The sequence below is a fragment of the Propithecus coquereli genome, unplaced genomic scaffold, assembly GCF_000956105.1.
Source record: "Propithecus coquereli isolate 6110/MARCELLA unplaced genomic scaffold, Pcoq_1.0 Scaffold98, whole genome shotgun sequence".
NCBI lineage: Eukaryota > Metazoa > Chordata > Mammalia > Primates > Indriidae > Propithecus > Propithecus coquereli.
In genome coordinates, this window is record NW_012156173.1 from 2,686,591 (window position 1) to 2,707,162 (window position 20,572).

General features: G+C 38.2%; 1 protein-coding gene across 1 annotated transcript; it reads right to left on the reverse strand.

Annotated features, from left to right (window-relative positions):
* Positions 1-1,198: 1,198 nt before the first annotated feature.
* Positions 1,199-13,455, reverse strand: LOC105827203 (vascular non-inflammatory molecule 2). The gene is made up of 8 exons (XM_012665242.1): positions 13,409-13,455; positions 11,360-11,591; positions 11,105-11,235; positions 9,495-9,687; positions 8,486-8,774; positions 6,666-7,039; positions 5,548-5,718; positions 1,199-1,536 (listed from the first exon to the last, which is right to left on the reverse strand). The coding sequence occupies exons 2-8, from the start codon at positions 11,570-11,572 to the stop codon at positions 1,357-1,359; spliced, it is 1,551 nt and encodes a 516-aa protein (XP_012520696.1). The 5' UTR covers positions 11,573-11,591; positions 13,409-13,455; the 3' UTR covers positions 1,199-1,356.
* Positions 13,456-20,572: the final 7,117 nt, after the last annotated feature.

Genomic DNA, 20,572 nt, shown 5'->3' on the forward strand with positions numbered 1-20,572 from the left:
TTTTTTCTTACTCAAACCAATTGATTTAAGGTCAGCTGCTGACTTCCAGTCAACATTTAAACTTTTGGAAGGGTAACATCGTTATGCAAGAGCCATGACACACACAGCAAAACCATTGCACAACATCTAACTGTCTCAAGAAAAATCTGCCAAATCTGAAATGTCCCATACATTTTATGAAAAGACAAATGAACACAATTTTGATTTGTTAATTTTGGACTATACACATAGATATACATACACTACAGCTTTAAAATGACCACCTTTGGTGTCCCAATGTTGAACACAGGGAACATATAAGCTTTTCTCAAAATTAAATGGAAAACATAGCTTAACCTCTATATATCGCCTCTTAATAATAACCACTAAATTATAAAAGTGATCTTAATTTTCTAGTGCATTTTAGGAGAATATTAAAATTGAATCCATAAGTAGATTTATGACAATATATAAAAACAAAACAGAAATGCCTCAATTGTGATTTTTTAATGTAAAAATATGGACCTAAAAAATAATTAGGGAGATATAAAATTAGAAAAAAACATCTGAAAATTGAAAGTTATTTATTTAATTTTAAGAACACATCAATTAAATAATCAGTAACAAACACACTGCTATACTTCAACTAAATGGCATATATGTATTTTGAAAAAAGTAGACTGTCCAATGTTGAAAATAGTGTTACCATTAAACATCATAGTCTTTGTGTTATGGGATTTGTGCCTGTTAAATTGTACCATAGCCTTCAAGTGGAACAGTTGGCACTGTGAATGCCCTGGGCTAGATCTCCTAGATGAACTTGGAATAGCTGTCATTTCTTCTAGCACATCTCCAAACAACTTTCAGGGTTAAGATAAACTTCAATGTTGCCTTCTGATTGGAAAGCAAATTTCCTCCCATCATTAGCACAGAAAACTAAGTGAGTTCAAAATGTCCTTAATGGTAAAGCAAATTCAGTCATAAACCTGTCAATTCCCATCATTACTCTTCTCTTCCAGGGCACAGCTGTGTTTAGTGACTCTGAAACTCTTCACACTGCATGCTCTCACACACACACGCACACACAAGATCTCACAGCAATAAGGCTGGAGCTGAGGTCTGATCCTCATTTATCCAACCAGAACACCCATCCTCTTTCCATTGTCCTGCACAGCAACATTTCAGCATTGCCAAAAAAGGGACAAAATTACCATAATATTTAAAAATAATCCTTTATGAGAAAAAAAAAAAACATTTAGGAATCATTGGTCTATACTACTAAGATAGCCCTTCAAAGTTCCTTGTAAAACTTGAAAGCCTGATAAACACATTTAGTAAAATATATGATGCAAAACATGCATGTGATAAAGAGATATCCTACAAGGCTACAATCATTAATAATGTGGATATCAGCAGGTAAGTTACTGCTGAATTGCTGGTCCCAGATGAGTTGTAAACGGAGATGGAGTCCTTTGCGTACCACCTCCCAAACAGTGCCACTGTTAGGATAGGCCCAGATGTTCCATTCTTGTTTACCAAACGCCCATCTTTTAGCACCTAAGGAGAAGGTAAGAAAAATACAGTCGGCTTTATTAAAATACACATTACAAGCAGACTAATGATTTTGTAACCATTCTAGATATAATGGATGATCAAGTCATTCCTGCTTGGGGAGGGAAGAAGCAGCAGGACAGGCAGGGGACAGCTAATTTCTATATAATGAAGACTAGAGCAATTCAAGAAGGCCCAAGGTCTGAGTTTCAACAATCGAATGTAACCATTCATGAAAAGTCAAAATCAGCAGCAGCAACGACTCATTGCACCCAATTATGTCCAGGATAATCAGGAACCAGAGAGGTATACATCACATGCTTCTCTCAAGAAACTTAAAAGCTAACGGTGAAACCGAACCGGTTCCAAACATAAAGAGAGAAATCAGTTTTTTAGTATATGAGAGAGGGAAGTAGATACATGCTCAAGAGGTCTGAGAAGCAAAGGCTGTACTGGTCTGCTTCCCAGAGTGAGGCGCAACCTGCCATGAAAAGGAGCAATTAAGAATTTCTTCCTGGGGCTGTATGGCAGAAGACACTGTGGGAAATGGAAATTGATCATGGTGGGAATATTTACACCATGAAAATTGGCAAATGCATGCTGCAAAGCAAGGCTTTTTCTTTTATGCCTCAGAAAGCAGGTTATTACAATTTACAGCTGGCTTAGAGCTGGAGCTTAGTGAAGAGAAGAAGCCATATGGTCAGAGCAAGGTGGGGATCAGACTGTGAAAGCCGAGAAGGACTAGATCTATTCTAAAGCCACAGAGGGTTCTCTGTGAAGGAGTAATGTGCATAAAGTCATTGACTAAGAATAGAAAGAAAGATGAACAGATGGACAATAGATAGAAAACGAATAAAGGAAAAGGAACCCATCAGTTGTGGAAAGGACAATTTGGATAGGGAAGAAATTGGAAACTGGGAAAACAGGTACTTTAGGAAACTGGAAGAAGAAAATAATTAAATAGCCTAGAAGATAATTATTGTGTTTCACTGTTAACAAAGTGCCTTCCCCAAATCAGTGAGAAAGGTACACTGTCCTACAGGTATGGAATTCAGACGTTAAGGGACTTTCCAAAGGTTACGTAACTAGTTAGTTGTGGAGATCAGGCTCTTCCAGTGTGTCAACAATAACACCAGAGATGCAAAAGTGCGAACGCATGATGTTTCCACATTTGCGGGCGTAGTCAGTAACACTCCACCCTTTTCGTGTAAAAATGAAGAAGGAAGGATAGGCATAAGTGTGTTGAAATCTCTCCAATAGTGATCCTCTAAGATAATGTGTAAATATTTGCTGAAGGAGTGTCCATCAGTGAATAGAACTAGGGAAATACTCAAGAAGACATTGTGAACATGACTGATGTGAAAACCTTGTCGTCTACAATGTCGTAACTGGTCTCTCTAGAAACGATATGTTGACAGAAGGGCCATGCTCTGCAAGGTCTCTACAGAAAGAAGCACTCAAAAAATCAAGAATTGGTCACCGTTTATTTGCCTCTTTTTGAGGACAGTAGTCACCTTCATTCTACATAGTTTTTAGATCACCAGCCCAAAAGAGGAAAGACACATTGCTCAGGCTACCATGGCTTCTTAGAAATCTTTTCTAGGAATGCCCAACTCCTTTTTTTTAATTCTGTGCTCTCGAAACAAACTTCTGACCCATAATTTGGACTCTTGAGAGGATTTACCCATGGGGAGCCTTTCTGAGATGACAGTTCATTGCTCTCCAGTGAATCTATTTTTGAAAATAATAAGCTCGTGCTCTCTTTTATCCATCTTGTGAGTTTGGTTATATCTGTTGCTTAGAACATGATGAACTTGCAGGACAGTGATGTTTAGAGAATCTACACTTGTAAAATGAAAATCTGCAGCACCCTCGCTGTGGTGCTTGCTCCAAGGAATTGCTACACCAAAGACCTTGCCTGCCAGCTGCCACATGCCTCTTGTATATCTTTCTTGGTGTAACACAATCTGTATCTCATTTCCTCTTTCTGAAAAAGAGCTGGAGTAGGCAAGGTAAGATTTAAATGATAAATAGACTGAGCGCCTAGTTTAAAGGGCAGGTGCTGTCCTTCCCTTCCCTCCTTCCTTCCATCCAAGAGTTAGAAGCCAGAGATGAGAGACAGCATGACAAGTCTGGAGACTTGTTAAGAGTTGAGACTTACAGATACTATAGAGTTAAGTACTTAAACATTTATGACTGTTTCCAACTGTCTGAAACCATTTAGGATGAAAATTTTAAAACAACGAAAGGAGGTAGCTATGGAATAATTTATTGCTATTCCACTATTACCATCCAACTTCTTCAAATACTGATATGGTTCAGAGTGATAGTGAAAGGGTATTTCTGGCTCTGGACCTTTAACCTGTCTGGAAAACTCTAGCATTTTTTCATCTTTCTCCCATGGATGAGGTGGTTTGTTTTTTGTTTGTTTGTGTGTTTCTTGGTAAATGCTCAGTCCTACTCTGAGACAATTCCTCAAAGGGATAGATTTCTATGAGTACATGACATAGAAAAAGTGTCACAGTAGCAATCAAAAAATTAGATTGTGTGCTCAGTTTACATGGCTGGACTTGCAAGATACAATTGGCCAATATGGCCCTACGCCTTCCTAAGTTCACCTAGGCGACCCTATTTTTCCCTCTCTCACTGCCTTAAAGTGACTTCATATATTTTCAGTTCATCTATGCTTATTTATTCCAGTCCAGCTACCTTTTAACTACTGGATTTTAGCCCAAGACTCCTCACCTCAGATCTGATTAATATTTTCTGCAGTTAGCAGTTAAGTTTTTATTCCAGCCTCAATCTCCTCATGAGATTCTACCTCACCAGGTTCTATGGAAGCCAAGGATTCTTGTTTTCTGGGTTTCACAGCCTTAAGGCTGTACTTTATGTTAAATTGTTGATATCACAGAATTAAATATTTTCATAAATGTGACACATCCCAATGTAATAACACAGGCAGATGCAGATATATGACCATCAGCAATCTGCAATTTTAAAGACTTCCTTGTTTGATGCTTTGCATAAATTAACTTAGATCCTGTTTTCCATTTATAGACTATGCAATGATTTCATCCTAGTTACTGAAACCCTGCCAATGTTTGCCATGATTCAGAGAAGACATTAATATCCAAACTGGTATAAGTATGTATGTGTCCATGTGTGCGTGTGCGTGTGTAAGGTACTAGCAGATAGAAACCTGAAGTGTCATAATTCTAATTTGAGACCAGCTTAATTTGTGAATTAATTGGTTACAGCCACTATAATTTGTGAAATAAATATCTGATTTTCTATTTGTTTCCACATGTGACAAAAGAAATTAAAAATCTATAAACAAACATTTTTCAATGAATGATATCTTGCACTCATAGTTCTAGCTTTGTTGGTTATAGTGTTATTCCAAGGAAGTGTCTTGACTTTAGAATTAGTTGCTATAAGATGCAAAAATGGCCACAAAATTTTCCCTGCCTTTACACATGCCCTTTTGTAATGTGATTTTATAGCTCTTTCCATTGAGAGGTCTGAGCCATTTACTTCTCTACCGCTTGAATCTACATTGCTCATGTGACTTGCTGTGGTTGATGAGATGTTCACAAATAAGGTGCAAGCAGAGACTTGCAAAGAACTTGCCCATTGTGGCTTTTCCTCTTGATGCTCTTGGACTCATTCAACTAACATGTGAATGAGCCCAGGGAGAGATGATCCCAATCATCCCAGCTGTCCAAGACAAGTCTATCACATACGAGTCAGCCCCTATCAACCCACTAACTAATGGCAGATGCAATGAGCCCAGGCAACATCAGCTGAATCCATCTCAGACCAGAAACACAGCCTACGTACACTCAGTTCAAATTGCCAACCCACAAAATCAGGGTTAAATAGATGGTTATTGTTTAAAGCCATCAATTTGGGGAGAGATTTGTTAGACAGCAAAAATAAACTGATGCAGTTGCAATACCCTGTTTTACTTGGCTTCAGAGAACATACAAAATGAAAATACTCTTAAAATCCTTTTACCTCAAATTTTCCAGGTGACAGATGAATTTCAGTAAGTAGCACTTCAGGAAAAACATATTCTGTTCCAAAGGTACCACTGAGGGAGAACATTTCAAATCTTGTAGAAGCAATTTCTACTGGCCGCCCACAAGTTGTCAAATTAGTAGTTTTGCACTTCAGCATTGTGCATACCTGTGTGGAACAGATGCAGATAAAATACAATGCCTTACATCTAACTTAATTGTACTAGAACTGTCGATTTAGCTTTTAACCACAGCAAGGCAAAATTTTCTTTCTCCAAAAAGGGATTTGGATCATGTTTCTTATAATTACCTGCTTTATTGGAAATGGCAAGTGATTTGAGAACCAACCCACTTCCTGGACAACAGGTGAATTAAAAGAAAGAAGTCAGCTTAGAATTAGACTTCAAATATTAGTCTGGTATGTCAGATGATGGCATTGAGCCCAAGGAAGTGGCGGTCTTTGGGCAACAGTATTATTGAAGCTGAAAGGATGATTAAAATTCTGACCACCCTTGCACCTCACCTGTCTTTTCCATATCCTTTTCTTTAGAAGAAGATGGGGACATGGAGTATAACAAGAAAATACAAATTCATAGCCAACACTCTATAAAAAGTTTCCATCTTTAAAATTTGTCATTTGAAGGGAATAAAAAGACTAGGGCATCTAATTAGAAGACAAACTAAGATGAAAGTGGTATTCCTGTTCATTATTGGTTTTAAAAAGTGAAAATAATCTAGACCTTGAACTTGGAGGATAACAAGAAAAAAAGAAACGTAAAAGTGAAAATAAGACTTTATATTCAGATGTGTTGGCAAATCTAGTTAAGGAAGACTTCTCGAAGTTCACCACAGTAGGCTAGTTGTTTCAAATAAAAAGTCATCATGATTGAGTTAATAATCTTTTTAAATGTGCTCAAAGCAAACAATCAGAGTACACCTAATTCCCATTGTAAATATTTGATAAGTCCCTCTGCGTATGTGTTTGTGTATGCGTGTAATATTGTCAAGGCATGGAGTCATGCCAAGAAAAAGCACTTGGTTTTCTAGAACAAATATGAAAAGTTAACTTGGAATTTACTGGCACCTAATAGTCTCTCTCACTTGAGCTGAGATTACCTGCCAGTACTCTCTTCTCCTTCGGCCATGTAATCCTGTAAATGCTCCTAGAACGTAAACTTCATTCTCCTCTTTTTCTACCATTCTGTAGCTTAAATGACAGCAGAGCTCTTTTTGACAGACTGTAAGATTTCCTGCATTCTCAAAAAGTTCTGTGAAGTTGAACTCATCCCGGGAAATAAATCCTCCTAAAGTGTTTTTCTGTACTGGGAAAGGTCTGATGGCGGTGGCGTAGGCGCTCCAATTCACTGCCGCTGGGTAGGCAGGAGAGGCTCGGGGATGCGAATCCACCTCCGAAAGGAGGATCCTTCCCAACTGTGTTTTCATGTCATAATAGTACACTTTGGGAGAGTTTGGTGCATAGATACCACTCCCTGTGAATGGAAGACAAGTTTTTTTAAACTAACAACACAAAAAAATACCAATACTGTCAATTTTCCCCATCAAAATTGGGCATGTGATCATGTCACATTAGTCACAATGAGAGAGCTCAAATGCTTCTAGCTGCACGGAACACCTACCTACTTCTCTTATTCTCTATTGGAAGAGATTAAAACAGACATTCAATGGCCTCACTTCAAATAAATTTTGAGTATAATAGCATTATTTATTAGCATGAAGGAGAATTAAACCAAATATAAAAACCTTTGTATTCAGGAGTCCCTGAAAGGTGGGGAAAGGTAATGCAAAATTGTCTCCTATTCCCAACTGTGGTGGTTTTCAAATATATCCAAAAATTCTTCAATACTCTTCTCTCCAACGGGTGAATGTAATTCCCTCTCCCTTAAGTGTGGGCTAGACTTAGTGACTCACTTGTAATGAATACAACATGGTAGAAGTGATGGTGTGTAAGTGAGTGAGTCATAGAAGCAGATCCGTGAGCCCAGGTCAAGCCTTCAGATGATTGCTGGACCAGCCAATGGCTTGACACAATCAGAAGAGATAGGCTGAGCCAGAACCACCCAGCTAAGCCACTCCCAAATTTCTGACCAACGGAAATTGTGAGATAATAAAGATTTGTTGTTTCAAGCCACATTCACTTTTTTTTTTTTTTTTTGAGACAGAGTCTCACTATGTTGCCCGGGCTAGAGTGCTGTGACATCATCCTAGCTCACAGCAACCTCAAACTCCTGGGCTCAAAGTGATCCTTCTGCCTCAGCCTCCCGAGTAGCTGGGACTACAGGCATGCGCCACCATGCCTGGCTAATTTTTTCTGTATATATTTTTTAGTTGTCCGATTAATTTCTTTCTATTTTTAGTAGAGACGGGGGGTCTCGCTCTTGCTCAGGCTGGTCTGTAACTCCTGAGCTCAAACAATCCACCCGCCTCGGCCTCCCAGAGTGCTAGGATTACAGGCATGAGCCACCGCACCTGGCCAAGCCACATTCACTTTTAACTTTTAATTTGTTATACAGCAGCATATAAATAATTCACTCTGCCTTTGCCAATTTACAGTACATCTCTGTTCAGTTCCCTGTTTTGCCCTTTACTAGCTGAGTAGCATTTGGCAAGTTACTTGCACTCTCTGTGTCTTGGTTTACTCATCTATAAAATTGAGATGATACTACCCATCTCATAGAATTGTCATGAGAATTAGATGAAATAATAAACAGAAAGGTCCTAGTAAAACCACGGCTTATAATCAAGAACTAGCTTTTCTCTTCTTTTCCTTTCTTTTCTTTTTTTTTTTCTGTAAAAACATAGCAAACACATTGAGCAGTTCCAACAAAGAAGCAAAAATTTAATACAGGGCATTTCTGAGGCATTAGTTTCTCTGCATTTAGAAATATAAGATGAAACCTAAGATGGTCATGAATTACCTGTCATATTTAGGCTGACATGATGTGTGTTGGCCACAAGAAGATTAACTCTCATGCCCATTGCCCAAGCCGAATGAAATTCAATAGCTGTCAAAAGGGGCAAAACATTCATCCAGGCTGTGGGAAACAGTATGGTATCCACATGGAAGTCTTTCACAAGAGTAATGGCAGGATCATGGAAGAATATATCAAAGCATGTGAAAATGCCAAACCTTCCAAAGGTGGTGTTGAAAGTCACCAACTCCGGCTTTTCAGGGACATCAAACTGAGGCTCAGAATAGAGGTGGTACTGTAACAAGTGCATAGAATAAAACTAGTAAAGGCTTATTTATTAAAGAGATGACTTGTAAACCACCCCTGCCCCCCGCAAAGACAGTAACAGATTTGGCTACAGTCAAGGAGGAGGCAGGACAGTCACACTGCCTGTATATCACATACCCACATGAAAGGCTAGCCTCTCTCCCCAGCCAATGTAGTATAAAATTATGACCTAAAGGTTATTCTACTCTTTTTTCAATTCAGAGTTTAAAGTAAAAATTTTTTATGGTTTGAGTTTAAATCTACAAAAGGGTAATTAAATTAATTGGCATAGAAAATAGAGTATTTGATGCAAATTAACTTATGTGAAACTCATTCATACATTTTTGAAACATCTTTATGTCATTTGAATATTAAATGGTATCTGGATTACAGTCACTTTAATATCTTTTGCATCAATATCAAAATTACTTTATACACATACATGCGTGCATGCACACACACACCCACACACATACACACACACACAAATTATCTCAATCCTGAACCATTACAACACTTGTCTAACAGGTTTCGGTCTACACATTTTTCCAGATTAGCTTAATTCCTAAGATGTCATATTCTTTATTGTTCACTTACATAAAAAAATCTTTAGTCATGTCATATTACACAGGAGATGAAGCTCAAACTCCCGAGCACGGCATTCGCCACTCTCCTATCAGCCTCCATTTTACACATCCACCCCTTTCACCTTATGGTAACGGGCCACCAGTTTCCCTTCTGTGTCATACACCACGTTGGTATTGTATTGGTAGTAGCCATTAGGAGGGCATGTGGAGTTGCGGGAACTACATGGCTTCTTATCCCCAATATTGGCCAAGACATAGATAGAGTTGTTCTTGGCCAGGCAGCTGAGTCTTGCTTGTACTGGTGTATCACCAAATCTAAACCAAATTTTAATTAAAACATTTCAATTTTTAAAAAACATTTTAGTCACTTCATACAGAGACAGTAACAACTTTAAGAGCTTAGGTGTACCTTAAGTCGATATAAAAACTACTCATAAAAAGATCATTTTTTAAAATCCACAAATGATACTTAAATTGGATGTCTATTTTCCACACCATATCTATTGCTCCAGCAATTCATTTATTCACTCTCCTGCACCATCAAGTGTATCCTCTCTATGGGAACATTCCATTAGTATGACATATGTCTTATGTCATGCTAATTTAAAGACTCCTATCTTTAAAAAAATAAAATGAAAACCTCTCTTGACCCCACATGGCCTTCCAAATATGGCTTCAGTTTTCAGCTCCCTCTTAGAGCAAAACGCCTCAGAAGAGTTGTCCATCCTGCTGTCTCTAGTTCCTCCTCTCGAATTCTCTTGTGAAGCACTCCAGTGAACTTTAAGTTCTATCACCCCAGCTCTCACTAATGCCAACAATGATCTCCACATCTCGCCTGATCTCATCTTACTTGACTTACCTGCAGCAGTTGACACAGTTAATTACATCATCCTCCTGGAAACACTTCCCTCCCTCACTGGGCCCATCTTCTCATTCTCCTACTCATTGGTTGTTCTCTGACTCCTTCGCTGTTTCCTCCTCATCTCTCCTGAGTCCAAACATTGGAATTACCTAGTACTCAAGCCCATACCTGTACTATTCTCTAACTCACTCCATAGGTGAAATCATTGTGTTAAAAACCATCTATATGCTGACACCTGATTCTCTATCTCCAGATATAGCCTTGTCCTTTCCTGACAAAATTGTATATGTAACTGCCAGATTGACATCTCCACATTGACAGCAGCATTTAGATGTTCACTATATATTAGATATTTTATATTAAAAGGTTTCTAGATACCTTTCCTCCAGGAAAATGAGCTTTGAGAGCCTAGGGAGATGCAGTTTCAAAGCAAAAAGCCTTATGATTCACATGAAAGTACATGAGGAGGTCTTTCTGCCTGGGAAACAGATTCTGGGACACAGAGACTCTATGAAATTGAAACATAGTCCCTTCAACAGAGACCTTGGAATATTTTCCTAATACAACCCACTGTCTACTTCAGAAATTAAGTTACAACTTGTATCCATGAGATCTTCTTCCTTTAGCTTTTCTTGCAATAAATACCCTGTTTACATATTTCCCCAAATTTAATGAAGATACTCAATCATGAAATATTGTTAAATGGCATCTAGGTAAAATTTTTAAAACCCTAACAAATGCAGAGATAAATATAACCGTAACATATCCCACATATATGATAATTCAGGATCACTCATTTTGCTTTGGTGAACCTGCACATTTTAGAGAATTACAGCACTTTTGCACAAACAACTAGGATAGTTAAAATACCTGTAGGGGTTTTGACATGGAATCCAGTTCACCTGAGGGTCTGGGATATCCTCTAGATAAGGGAAAACAGTTTCCCTAGTAAATTTCCATCCGTAAAGTGCATCTTCTGGAGTCACAATGATTCGAGCCCCCTATTCAAAACAAGTAAAATCAAAATTATTTTTCCATGTACAACATAGATAATTCAACACTCCCATTTTCCACCAGCCCCCATGTCCCTACCACAAATTATGATTAGCAGAAATAAAAGAATACCTGCTCGGCTGCCAGTTTAATCATTCTCTCCAGAATATCTATATTCTTGTTCATGAGACACAAGGCATCATCTCGAGAAACAGGTATTTCTGTTTTGTTTGGCAATACAACAGCATGTTCATACACTGCAGCTATAAAAGTGTCCACAGCAGCAACATGCAGAGTAATTAGGGCAAAAACTGCCGCGGAGATTAGAAAAGAGGAAGTGATCATGGCCAAGGAGTAGTGATCTCTGAAAGTGAGAATAACATTCATGTAGTATTTACAGAGGCGAGAACATTTATGTAACATATGGCTGCCAGCTACTGGGCTTCTATTTTATTAATATAACCTTATGAATACATTATGCCTGACCAATTTTGAGGAGAAAAATGTTTCAGGTCAATAAACACAATCAGAAAGTACTATCAGGCTTTAATAACATGCACTATTGATAAGATTTAATGTCAAATTTCCAAAAGAAAAAAACCCCAAATTCAAATGTAGTACAAGTCTACCTTTTATTAACAGAAAATAGTAACTAAATTACTTTCATGTGAAAAATTATATGACAACAAACATTCCATTTATTAAATTAAAAAATTGGCAATAAATTTTTTGTTCCTTTGAGTGATTTACATCATGTCTATTTTTAGAAGAGGAGAAAATATTAAAATATTTACTACTAGGAGAATGCATCATGGAATAATATCGAGAATTCACCCAGATCAACACTCTGACTTACTTATTGCTATTAAAGACTAAGAATGTGTGCTCCCTAAAAGCTGGAATTTGTGTCTGTGACTGAAGCACTGATCCCCCAGGAGCTGCTCCCTGAGGTTAGGCCAGGGGAGAAATTGAGACCTCTGCTCACAGCCCCAGGCCTCAAGAGACCCAGCCCCTTTCTTTCTTTCTTTCACCCTTCCTTTCTCTCCTCCTCCTCCTTCTTCTCTCCCCGCTTCTCTCTCTCTCTCTTTTTGTCTCCCTGCCCCCCTACAAACACACCCATTCTCTTTCTTCATTCTGTCTTCTATGGGTGTGGGAGGAAGATGCCAGGGAAGGGAAAGTATCTAGGACTAGTGATAATAAAGAGAATGAATCACTGTTGTAAAAAAGGTAAGATACAACGTTCATTTTTGTTAGAGGCAAATAACCACAAAAATGAGTTTTAAAACAACAACATATACAGTATGTGATCTCTGAGGCCCTCCTAGAACATCCATATTCTCCCTTCCCCAGTCTCAATCCTACCAGGTAAAGGCTTTGTTTTATTTTATCTGGGCCTCTTGGTAAAAGCCACTCAAATGCTTTTAGACGGCATAGAGGAGTCGATACAAATATAATCAACAAAATTCATTCTGTGCTTTCTCTCATACTGAGATAAAACTTTTGTTAAGAATGAGATCTAAGGACTATAAATAAGATCTGCTCTTATTTTCTGCTTTGAATAGAAGTTTCTATTAAAGGAATAACTTTTCTTACCTCTACAGAGTGGAAAACTGAAAATAATTTCAATAAAAGTGGTCAAGCCCTTTAGTGGAAAATGTGAAAGAATAGATATTTTTATAAATTTTTAACAGATTTTATAATAGATTATTGGTATATAATTATACTATATATAGAACATATATAATTAGTAAGTTAGCATTTCATTGGCATATAATAGATAACGAGCACCTTTAGAGTTTAGAATTCATGTAACCCAAATGCCCTCGTATTACAGGACAGGAATCTGAGGCATAGAGAGGCAGTGACTTAAAGCACGGTGTGTCACTTCTCACTCCTGCTTCTAGAATCTTTCCTTCATTCCTAAGACATCATGCATGTGTCTGTGCTCTGTTTTAATGTCTTCATCCAAGTGTCTGAACACTTATGTCTTTTAAAACACCTAATTCAAAATGATCACCTTAAGAAGACCACAAGGAAATTTGCTAAGTGCTAACTGAATATTTGATGCAGTTGATGCCTAGTAAAAACAAGTAAGCTCTTCCATCTCGGTAAGTATAATTTGGACCATGATCTACCTTCACGTGATTTAATATCACCAATTAATAACAAATTCTTCATTACCTCTTTTGCTTGGAAGTAGTCAGGTCCACAGAGGAAAAATCACCATCAGTCTTTACATCAGTCTTTACAGTAGGAGTGAGGACAAGCATATCTGTCATTCACCATTTAGTGTCCCCAAATTTCTAAGACGTTTTTCTCTGTTCATGGCTGTAGAAGACAGAAAGGATGTTGATTAGAGATTGCAGATTTGTTTTTTGGTGTTTTTGGCTGTAGGGGAAATGGGGAAATCACTTCAGATGTAAAGTCAAGATGACTAAGTTCTCCTGTTTTTCTTTGTAACATTTTAAAATTGTGTCATGGAGACTGAGAATCTGAGTAACAAAGGAAATTGCATCAGAAGTTAGTAAACGAGGCAGCCATTTAAATATATGAAAATCCTTGAGATATAAAGAAAACATTTGACATAGAGGCTGCTCATATTGTTTTAAATCTTCAGAAGTAAAAAACCAAATTACGACATAGCACTTAAAAAGATGGCATTTTCATTTACATAAAGATGATTAATCAAGTAAGGCTTAACTTCTTTAATTTAATAGGGTTATAAAATAAGGTAACTTTATTTTGCCACAGGGAACATCGGTTAATTATAATTCACTGCTGAAAGAGCCTACTTCCTAAATTATCATTTTGTGATTAATTGACTTAGTTATTAATAAAAGGATGAAAAGTTTAAAGTCACTATAAAAAACAGTCATAGCTCAAATGTCTGTTTGTATAATAATCGTGACTGTGATCGTCTCTTAGAATAGTATTCAATTGGGCTATATTATTCAATTACACTTTTTGAAATCTCTCTTTTTCCACTTTGTCAAGAATGAGAAGTGTGGAGGTGTGGTTTCAGCTTTATACTCCACTTCTTTCAGCCTCTATTTCTCATTTAAAAGTTGAGATAATCATACCCACTCTATCTCCTAGAGATACATGAAAGTCTTCTGTAAGATTTTGATGGGAATGACAATAATTAACAAAAGTGGTGACAATTTAGTAATGTAATGGTCTTGACCACTTAATATTATTTCATTGTTAGGCCCACAGAACTGCTGTTGTTCAACGAAATAATTCTAGTCTATCTGGAGTACTGTGCTAAAAAATTGCTGGGGATGGGAGGGGGGTGACAGAGTACCTGGGCATCAACTCCTAAATCATGCTAAACTCAGCATGGTGGATGAACTTCAGTGGAGCAGCAGCGGTGAAGCAAGAACACCAAGGAACTTGGCCACAGGAAGGAGAAGGAGCAGCCCCAGGCTCTGACACAGGTTGCTGGACTTGCTGGTCTACCCCCTCTCCCAGCTATGAAATGACAACAGGTGAACTGAGAAACAAAGAGTCAGAAAGAAATAGCATGCATAATTAGTATCACTGCTGTTATCAATAGCACTCTCATAAGCAGCAAGAATGGCATATCAAAATAAAAAGCATGAAGAAACAGAAAACCAAGCCTTTATTTTAAAACCAGTTTCTTTTGAAACTGTATCCATAAAAAGGACCTAGTGACAAAGAACAATGTTTCTGTGTCTTCGCCATTGAAGTCTTGCATGTCTTTAGGGAGACTGTTTGAATCAGCCTCTGTGAAAGGAAAGATCTGCTTGAAGAGAACCAGCCTGAACTCCAACCATCTTTTGGTGCCAGGTCCCATCCATCTGATGTGACTCTCCAGCTCTGGACTTGGATGGGTGTTAACTCTTTAGAGTGTTAACTCATGCAACTGAAACCAAGAGAAAATCCAAGAGGGTCATCATATACGGCAGCCTTGGATTCTCTGAACGCTCGATTGGATGGAAATGATTGTGCCACTTGAAATTGCCAATAATCACTGTTTTTGCCCTAGTAAAATTAATTTCATGTGGTTCAACCAGCCCTTATGCTTTCCTCTCTCAGAAGTTCAGGATTAAAGTTGCAGAAGTCCCTCTGAGTTGGTAGCATGTCCCCCTACTTTCTGACAGCTCCCACTTCCTTAAAAGAAAAATATTACCCACCTCTCTTCTTGAAGATTTCACCCACTATGCCCATCATTAACTCTGCCAAAAGTTTATTGTATTCACCAAAAGGTCCTTTAAAAAATCCTCGTGGTTGGCTGGGCACCGTGGCTGGTGCCTGTAATCCTCACACTCTGGGAAGCCAAGACGGGAGGATCACTTGAAGTCGGGAGTTTGAGACCAGCCTGAGCAAGAGCGAGACCCTGTCTCTATTATAAATAGAAAAAATTAGCCAGATGTGGTGGCACATGCCGCTAGTCCCAGCTACTTGGTAGGCTGAGGCAGGAGGATGGCCTGAGCCCGGCAGTTTGAGGTTGCTGTGAGCTATGATGATGTCATTGCAGTCTAGCCGGGGCAACAAAGCAAGACTTTGTCTCCAAATAAATAAATAAATAAATAAAAATTAAAATCCTCTTGGGTGAACTCAAAGTTTTTGGTAAAGTTAGGATGAGGTCTAAGGATGCCATAACAGAAATAAATCCAAAGGAGCTGGATAAAAATCCCTTGTTCATTTATGCAGGTTGTTGGGGAGACATGCGTTTGAAAGGGTACTATACAAAAAGGAAACTGAAATCTCAGACACAGGAAAAAATGAACAGATAGATTAAAAAGAGAAAAGCATTGAGCTGTGGTGCATTATTTTATTGAGCAATAGGAGGATGTCACAATAACTCAACTTGTTCTTTTTTAAGTTGAAAAAAAAGGATATAAAGAAAAAATATGTTCACAGACTAAGATAACTACTTACGGCTCTCGCCAAGGTGAAGCCCTCCTGTCCTCTGGATCCCAGCTGCTTTCTCCTTTCCAAGGCTCATGCTCCTGCAGTCACCTCTGGCGACTCTCTGTTTCAGTTTCACTTTCTGGGCAGGCTCTACCCTCTAGCATGACAGAGAGTAATCCAGCAGTAGCTGGTTTGAAGAGTCTCTCCGTTAGGCACCGGGAGATAGAGCACCTGTTCTATCCTAGCGTGGCAATTCTGATTCCTGGGCTTTTGGCCAGCTTGCATTGACATGATTTCTACGGAACAGTGACTAAGTCCACAGAAGAACCAGAGCAATAGAAGCTGGAGATGCTAGCCCCTAATGCCAAAGTTGATTCTTACATTTATGTCATATTCTTTGTCTTTAGCACATTAGTCTTTCACTGTAACACAGAGCCCACTCTAGACCTTTCTTCAAGATAGAGAGAATTATGGATGGTCCTGCATCTAGTTATGATGAACTTCTCTCACCATAGTTACGAGAGTCATGGTGGTATCTCGTATGCCTGGGTTTGAACCACTTCCTAGCTGTGTGACTATGAGAAAGTTAAGTGTCCTCTCGGTGCCTCAGTTTCCCTTACCTGCAAAATGGTGATGATATGTGCTGAATAACGTTTGCTGTTATTATCACCATTGCCTCATTCCCATGAGACGGAGGTCCAATTGCAAGGGCCATGCCCATGTGGCTCTGCCCCAGGTCTTTAACTTCTCCCTGGTCAGATGCCCCCTGTTCTTGGTTACTATCTTGTTAAAAGAGTCCCAATGAGTGTACTTTCTCTATTTTCTCATTGTTCTTTCCATCTCCACAAAGTCTTTCAAGTTTCCTTTCTTGCAGGGCAACCAAATCTGAATGGTTTCTCCAAAAATTATGATGGCTTTCCTCCCAACTATACCACAGAGTCTCCCTCGAATCAAGAGCTCTCACTCCACCTACTACAGGCATCATTCTACTAAAAAAAAAAACAAAAAACAAAAAAACTCACACCTACACAAAACAACTTGGTGTGAAACTAGATTACTCATATGTTGCTGCTGGGAATGTGAAATGCTATAAGCACTCTTGAAAACACCTTGGCAGTTCCTTAAAAAATGAACCACAGCCTCATCTCTCCCCTCCCAGGGTGGCAGCAGCAGGGAGGGGCAGGGTAAGTCATAGCACCTCCTCCACCCTCATGATTCCTCTGGGGGGAGGGGAGGAGGGCCAACAGGACAGGATGGTGTTTGTGGGGAATTTAGAGGCCCCAGTGCAGGAAGAAATGCTTTATGAGCTGTTTCTTCAGTTTCTCATAGGCTATGCCATTAACCAAAGTGATGGTATGCAAAAGCAAAGAAGAAAAGGGGAAGTCTTGCATCTGTCTGCTTTAAACACCCGTCTGTGAGTGTTATGCCATAGTTCTGCAGAATGGAATTCATTTATATGGAAGATCAATTAATATGTGATATCAGTTTGGAAATTCTCACTCTTCTGAATGAACTAACTAAAGCTTTGAACACTATGTTAATGTTAGGTAGACAGCGAGGGATTGCGGGTCTCCTAGGGACAAAAGTGGGTACTGTGGCCCCCATCTTAGTGCAGCTCCACCCTAATCCTCTCCCAAGTAACTGCCATACCTGGGGCAGGAGGAAACACCCTATAAATCTGTCAATCGGAACTTAACACACCAGCTGCAAAAGAATGCAGAGGACTCTCTAGCCCACGGGCCAAGCAGTATAGGTACCATAGAGTCTGGAAATTGACCTAGAATAACTGGCATGGGTAGTTAAGACTCAGGTCATGTGACTCCCAACTGTCCAATCAAAGTGGTTCTGTGGTAACCTCTGAACCACGAGGGAGGTCCCAATCTGGGCACTATAAAACAAGATGCAGACCATAATCAATCCCTTTTTTGGGGGCTCTTCCTTTTGCTCTCCCTTTGCTGCAAGAATGGGTCCAGTCGTCATCTGTGGCATATGTATCATGCTCTGTAAACCTATGTCTTGCTCTTGCCCTATAATCCTGTCTTTCTCTCCTCAATAAGCCTCATTTTCATGCTTGCCTTACTTTGGTGTGTCTGGTCATTCTTCTGCCATGAGCGCACTAAGAACTAACATTTCAGACTAAAACCTGACATCTATAGAAGCAAGAAGCCATGGGCAGCTCTTTCTTTGCCATGTGGTTCTTTCCAATTAACGATGCTGCTTTACCTCAACAACATTTTTTCTTTCAGAAGATGCAGTAGCAAGCCTATACCCCAATGCTGTAGCTTCCTTCCTAAATGAGATGACCTCCCACTTCTTAATTCACATCTGGGTCTTCCTGACTAAATCACGTTTCAGATCTACTCGGATTGGATCTTTATCAGATAAGTAAACAAAAGAGGTAAACACAAACCAGTAATAGTTACAGTAGAACAGAAAACAATAGAGGAAATAAACATAGGCAAAAGTTCTGCAAGTATAAGAGGAAGAAAAGGTATTAGTAGTATGTTCGAATGAAAGATTTATGTATACTGGTTTTAATACTATTAAAAGCAAAAAAAACACAAAAAACAAAACCCTACCTGTATTATTCAACTACTAATTTAATGGTTGTTCTTTCTGAAATATGTAATACTGTGACAACTTATTTGGTAGTTAATTTTTACCTTGAATGACAAAAACTTACAAGTGATATAATGTACTGTTTTTTGTATTTGTCATGCTACTGGTGACCCATTGTCAATAAGAAATGTACTTGGAATTGTTCCTTTTAGTATTGATGATAAAATTGTACTAAATTATAAGTCAAAAATTGTCACTGAACAGCATGCTTTCTTGGATTGTCTCCTACAACACTTACCTATAAATAGGCTAGAATTAGAAGTGGAGCTGTGGATTTTCTAGAAGAAACTAGTGCAAATATTTGAGTTGCAAATGTTCTTAATGAAGACTGAATACGCAGGCTTTTTAGTGCTTGAGTTTCCTTTGTTAATACTTTACATAACATTTTATTTTTTCCATTTAAATATGTTGTTTCTGAGCCTTAGTCTCATGTGGATCTATTTCATAAAATGGGGACATGTGACAATGATACCAAAGGAAAGATGACCATCATGGGACTAGTCTGTGGATCATTCCTTTGTGATGTGATTATATATAAATAGGTAGAGATAATTTCCAGTTATTAACTGTATTTAATGAAAATAAGTTGTCTATGTCAGTATTTATTGACCTCTTTTGCCAGTAAGGTTTGAGAGGGTGTATGTAACATATTTAAATCTTGATAACTTAATAAACAAGTAAATGGGATATTTCATTAATGTATAATATTTAATATTTATTATTAAAATCAAGTTTCCTATCTAAAATAAATGGGCTATTTGAAGGAAAAAACAAAACAAAACTGACTAATCATGCAACTCCCATATCACCCAGCCGTTGTATTCCTGGACATTTATCCCATAAAAACCTGTTCTTGAATGTTAATAGTTCTTTTACTTGTAATAACCATAAATGGGAAACGATCCATATGTCCTTCAACAGGTGAATAAACAAGATGCCATATATCCAGACGATGGAATACTACTCAGCAATATAAAGACATGAATTATTGTTCACATCAAACAACAGCATGGATTTCACAAGAAGTTGGAGGAAGCCTTTCACGGGGAGATGGGGGGTGACCTGCTGATGGAATACATCCACCAAAAGTATGGTGGGGAAAAACAAAAACGAAACAGATGGCAGAACTGAAAAACAGAGACAATGGATTATTCATTCATTACCAAGTAGTAACGTTTATAAATTCAGATTATAATTGAAAGTAGGTTACAAAAATAGAAATCATAAATGTTATTCCTGTACTTTTCACACAAACAAAATTTTTAGAAAAGCTTAAGACTAAGCATGCTATAGAGTTTTTGCATAAAAGCAGGAATTTTGTCTTTTGAACAAGAACAAAAATCTCATGACACGAAGTATATCTATTAAAAATTGATTTTGTAGTAATTATTCTATATATTTTGAGTTATTTTTATATATTTAGAGCATATCAAATCAATTCATCTCTTTCCCTGTTAACAAAAAAGATACATTCACAGAATTAGTGTACTTGGAATAAAAAGTAAACAGAGGAAACAGGAGACCTAAATAGAGTCAATAAACAACATCTTTCAGGACAAGTTTGATCACTTGAAAACACAAAGTTGTGCTGGTTTTCAACTACAATTCTCATACTTAATGTTTCAAGTATAGCTGGTTCATCAGGCCAGCTTTTCAGGACAACAGTAAGTGCAGCCCAACACAGGACTGTCCAAAACATATTCATACTTCCAAGATGCTGACATGGTACCCCACAGAGGTCTGTGCGTAAAATTAAGAAAACCCTTCCAACAGTGATGTTCAAAGCCAGTGATGTTCAAGGCCAGGAGCATCCACCTCTCAACCTTGTATCAATCCAGGATTTGTAAA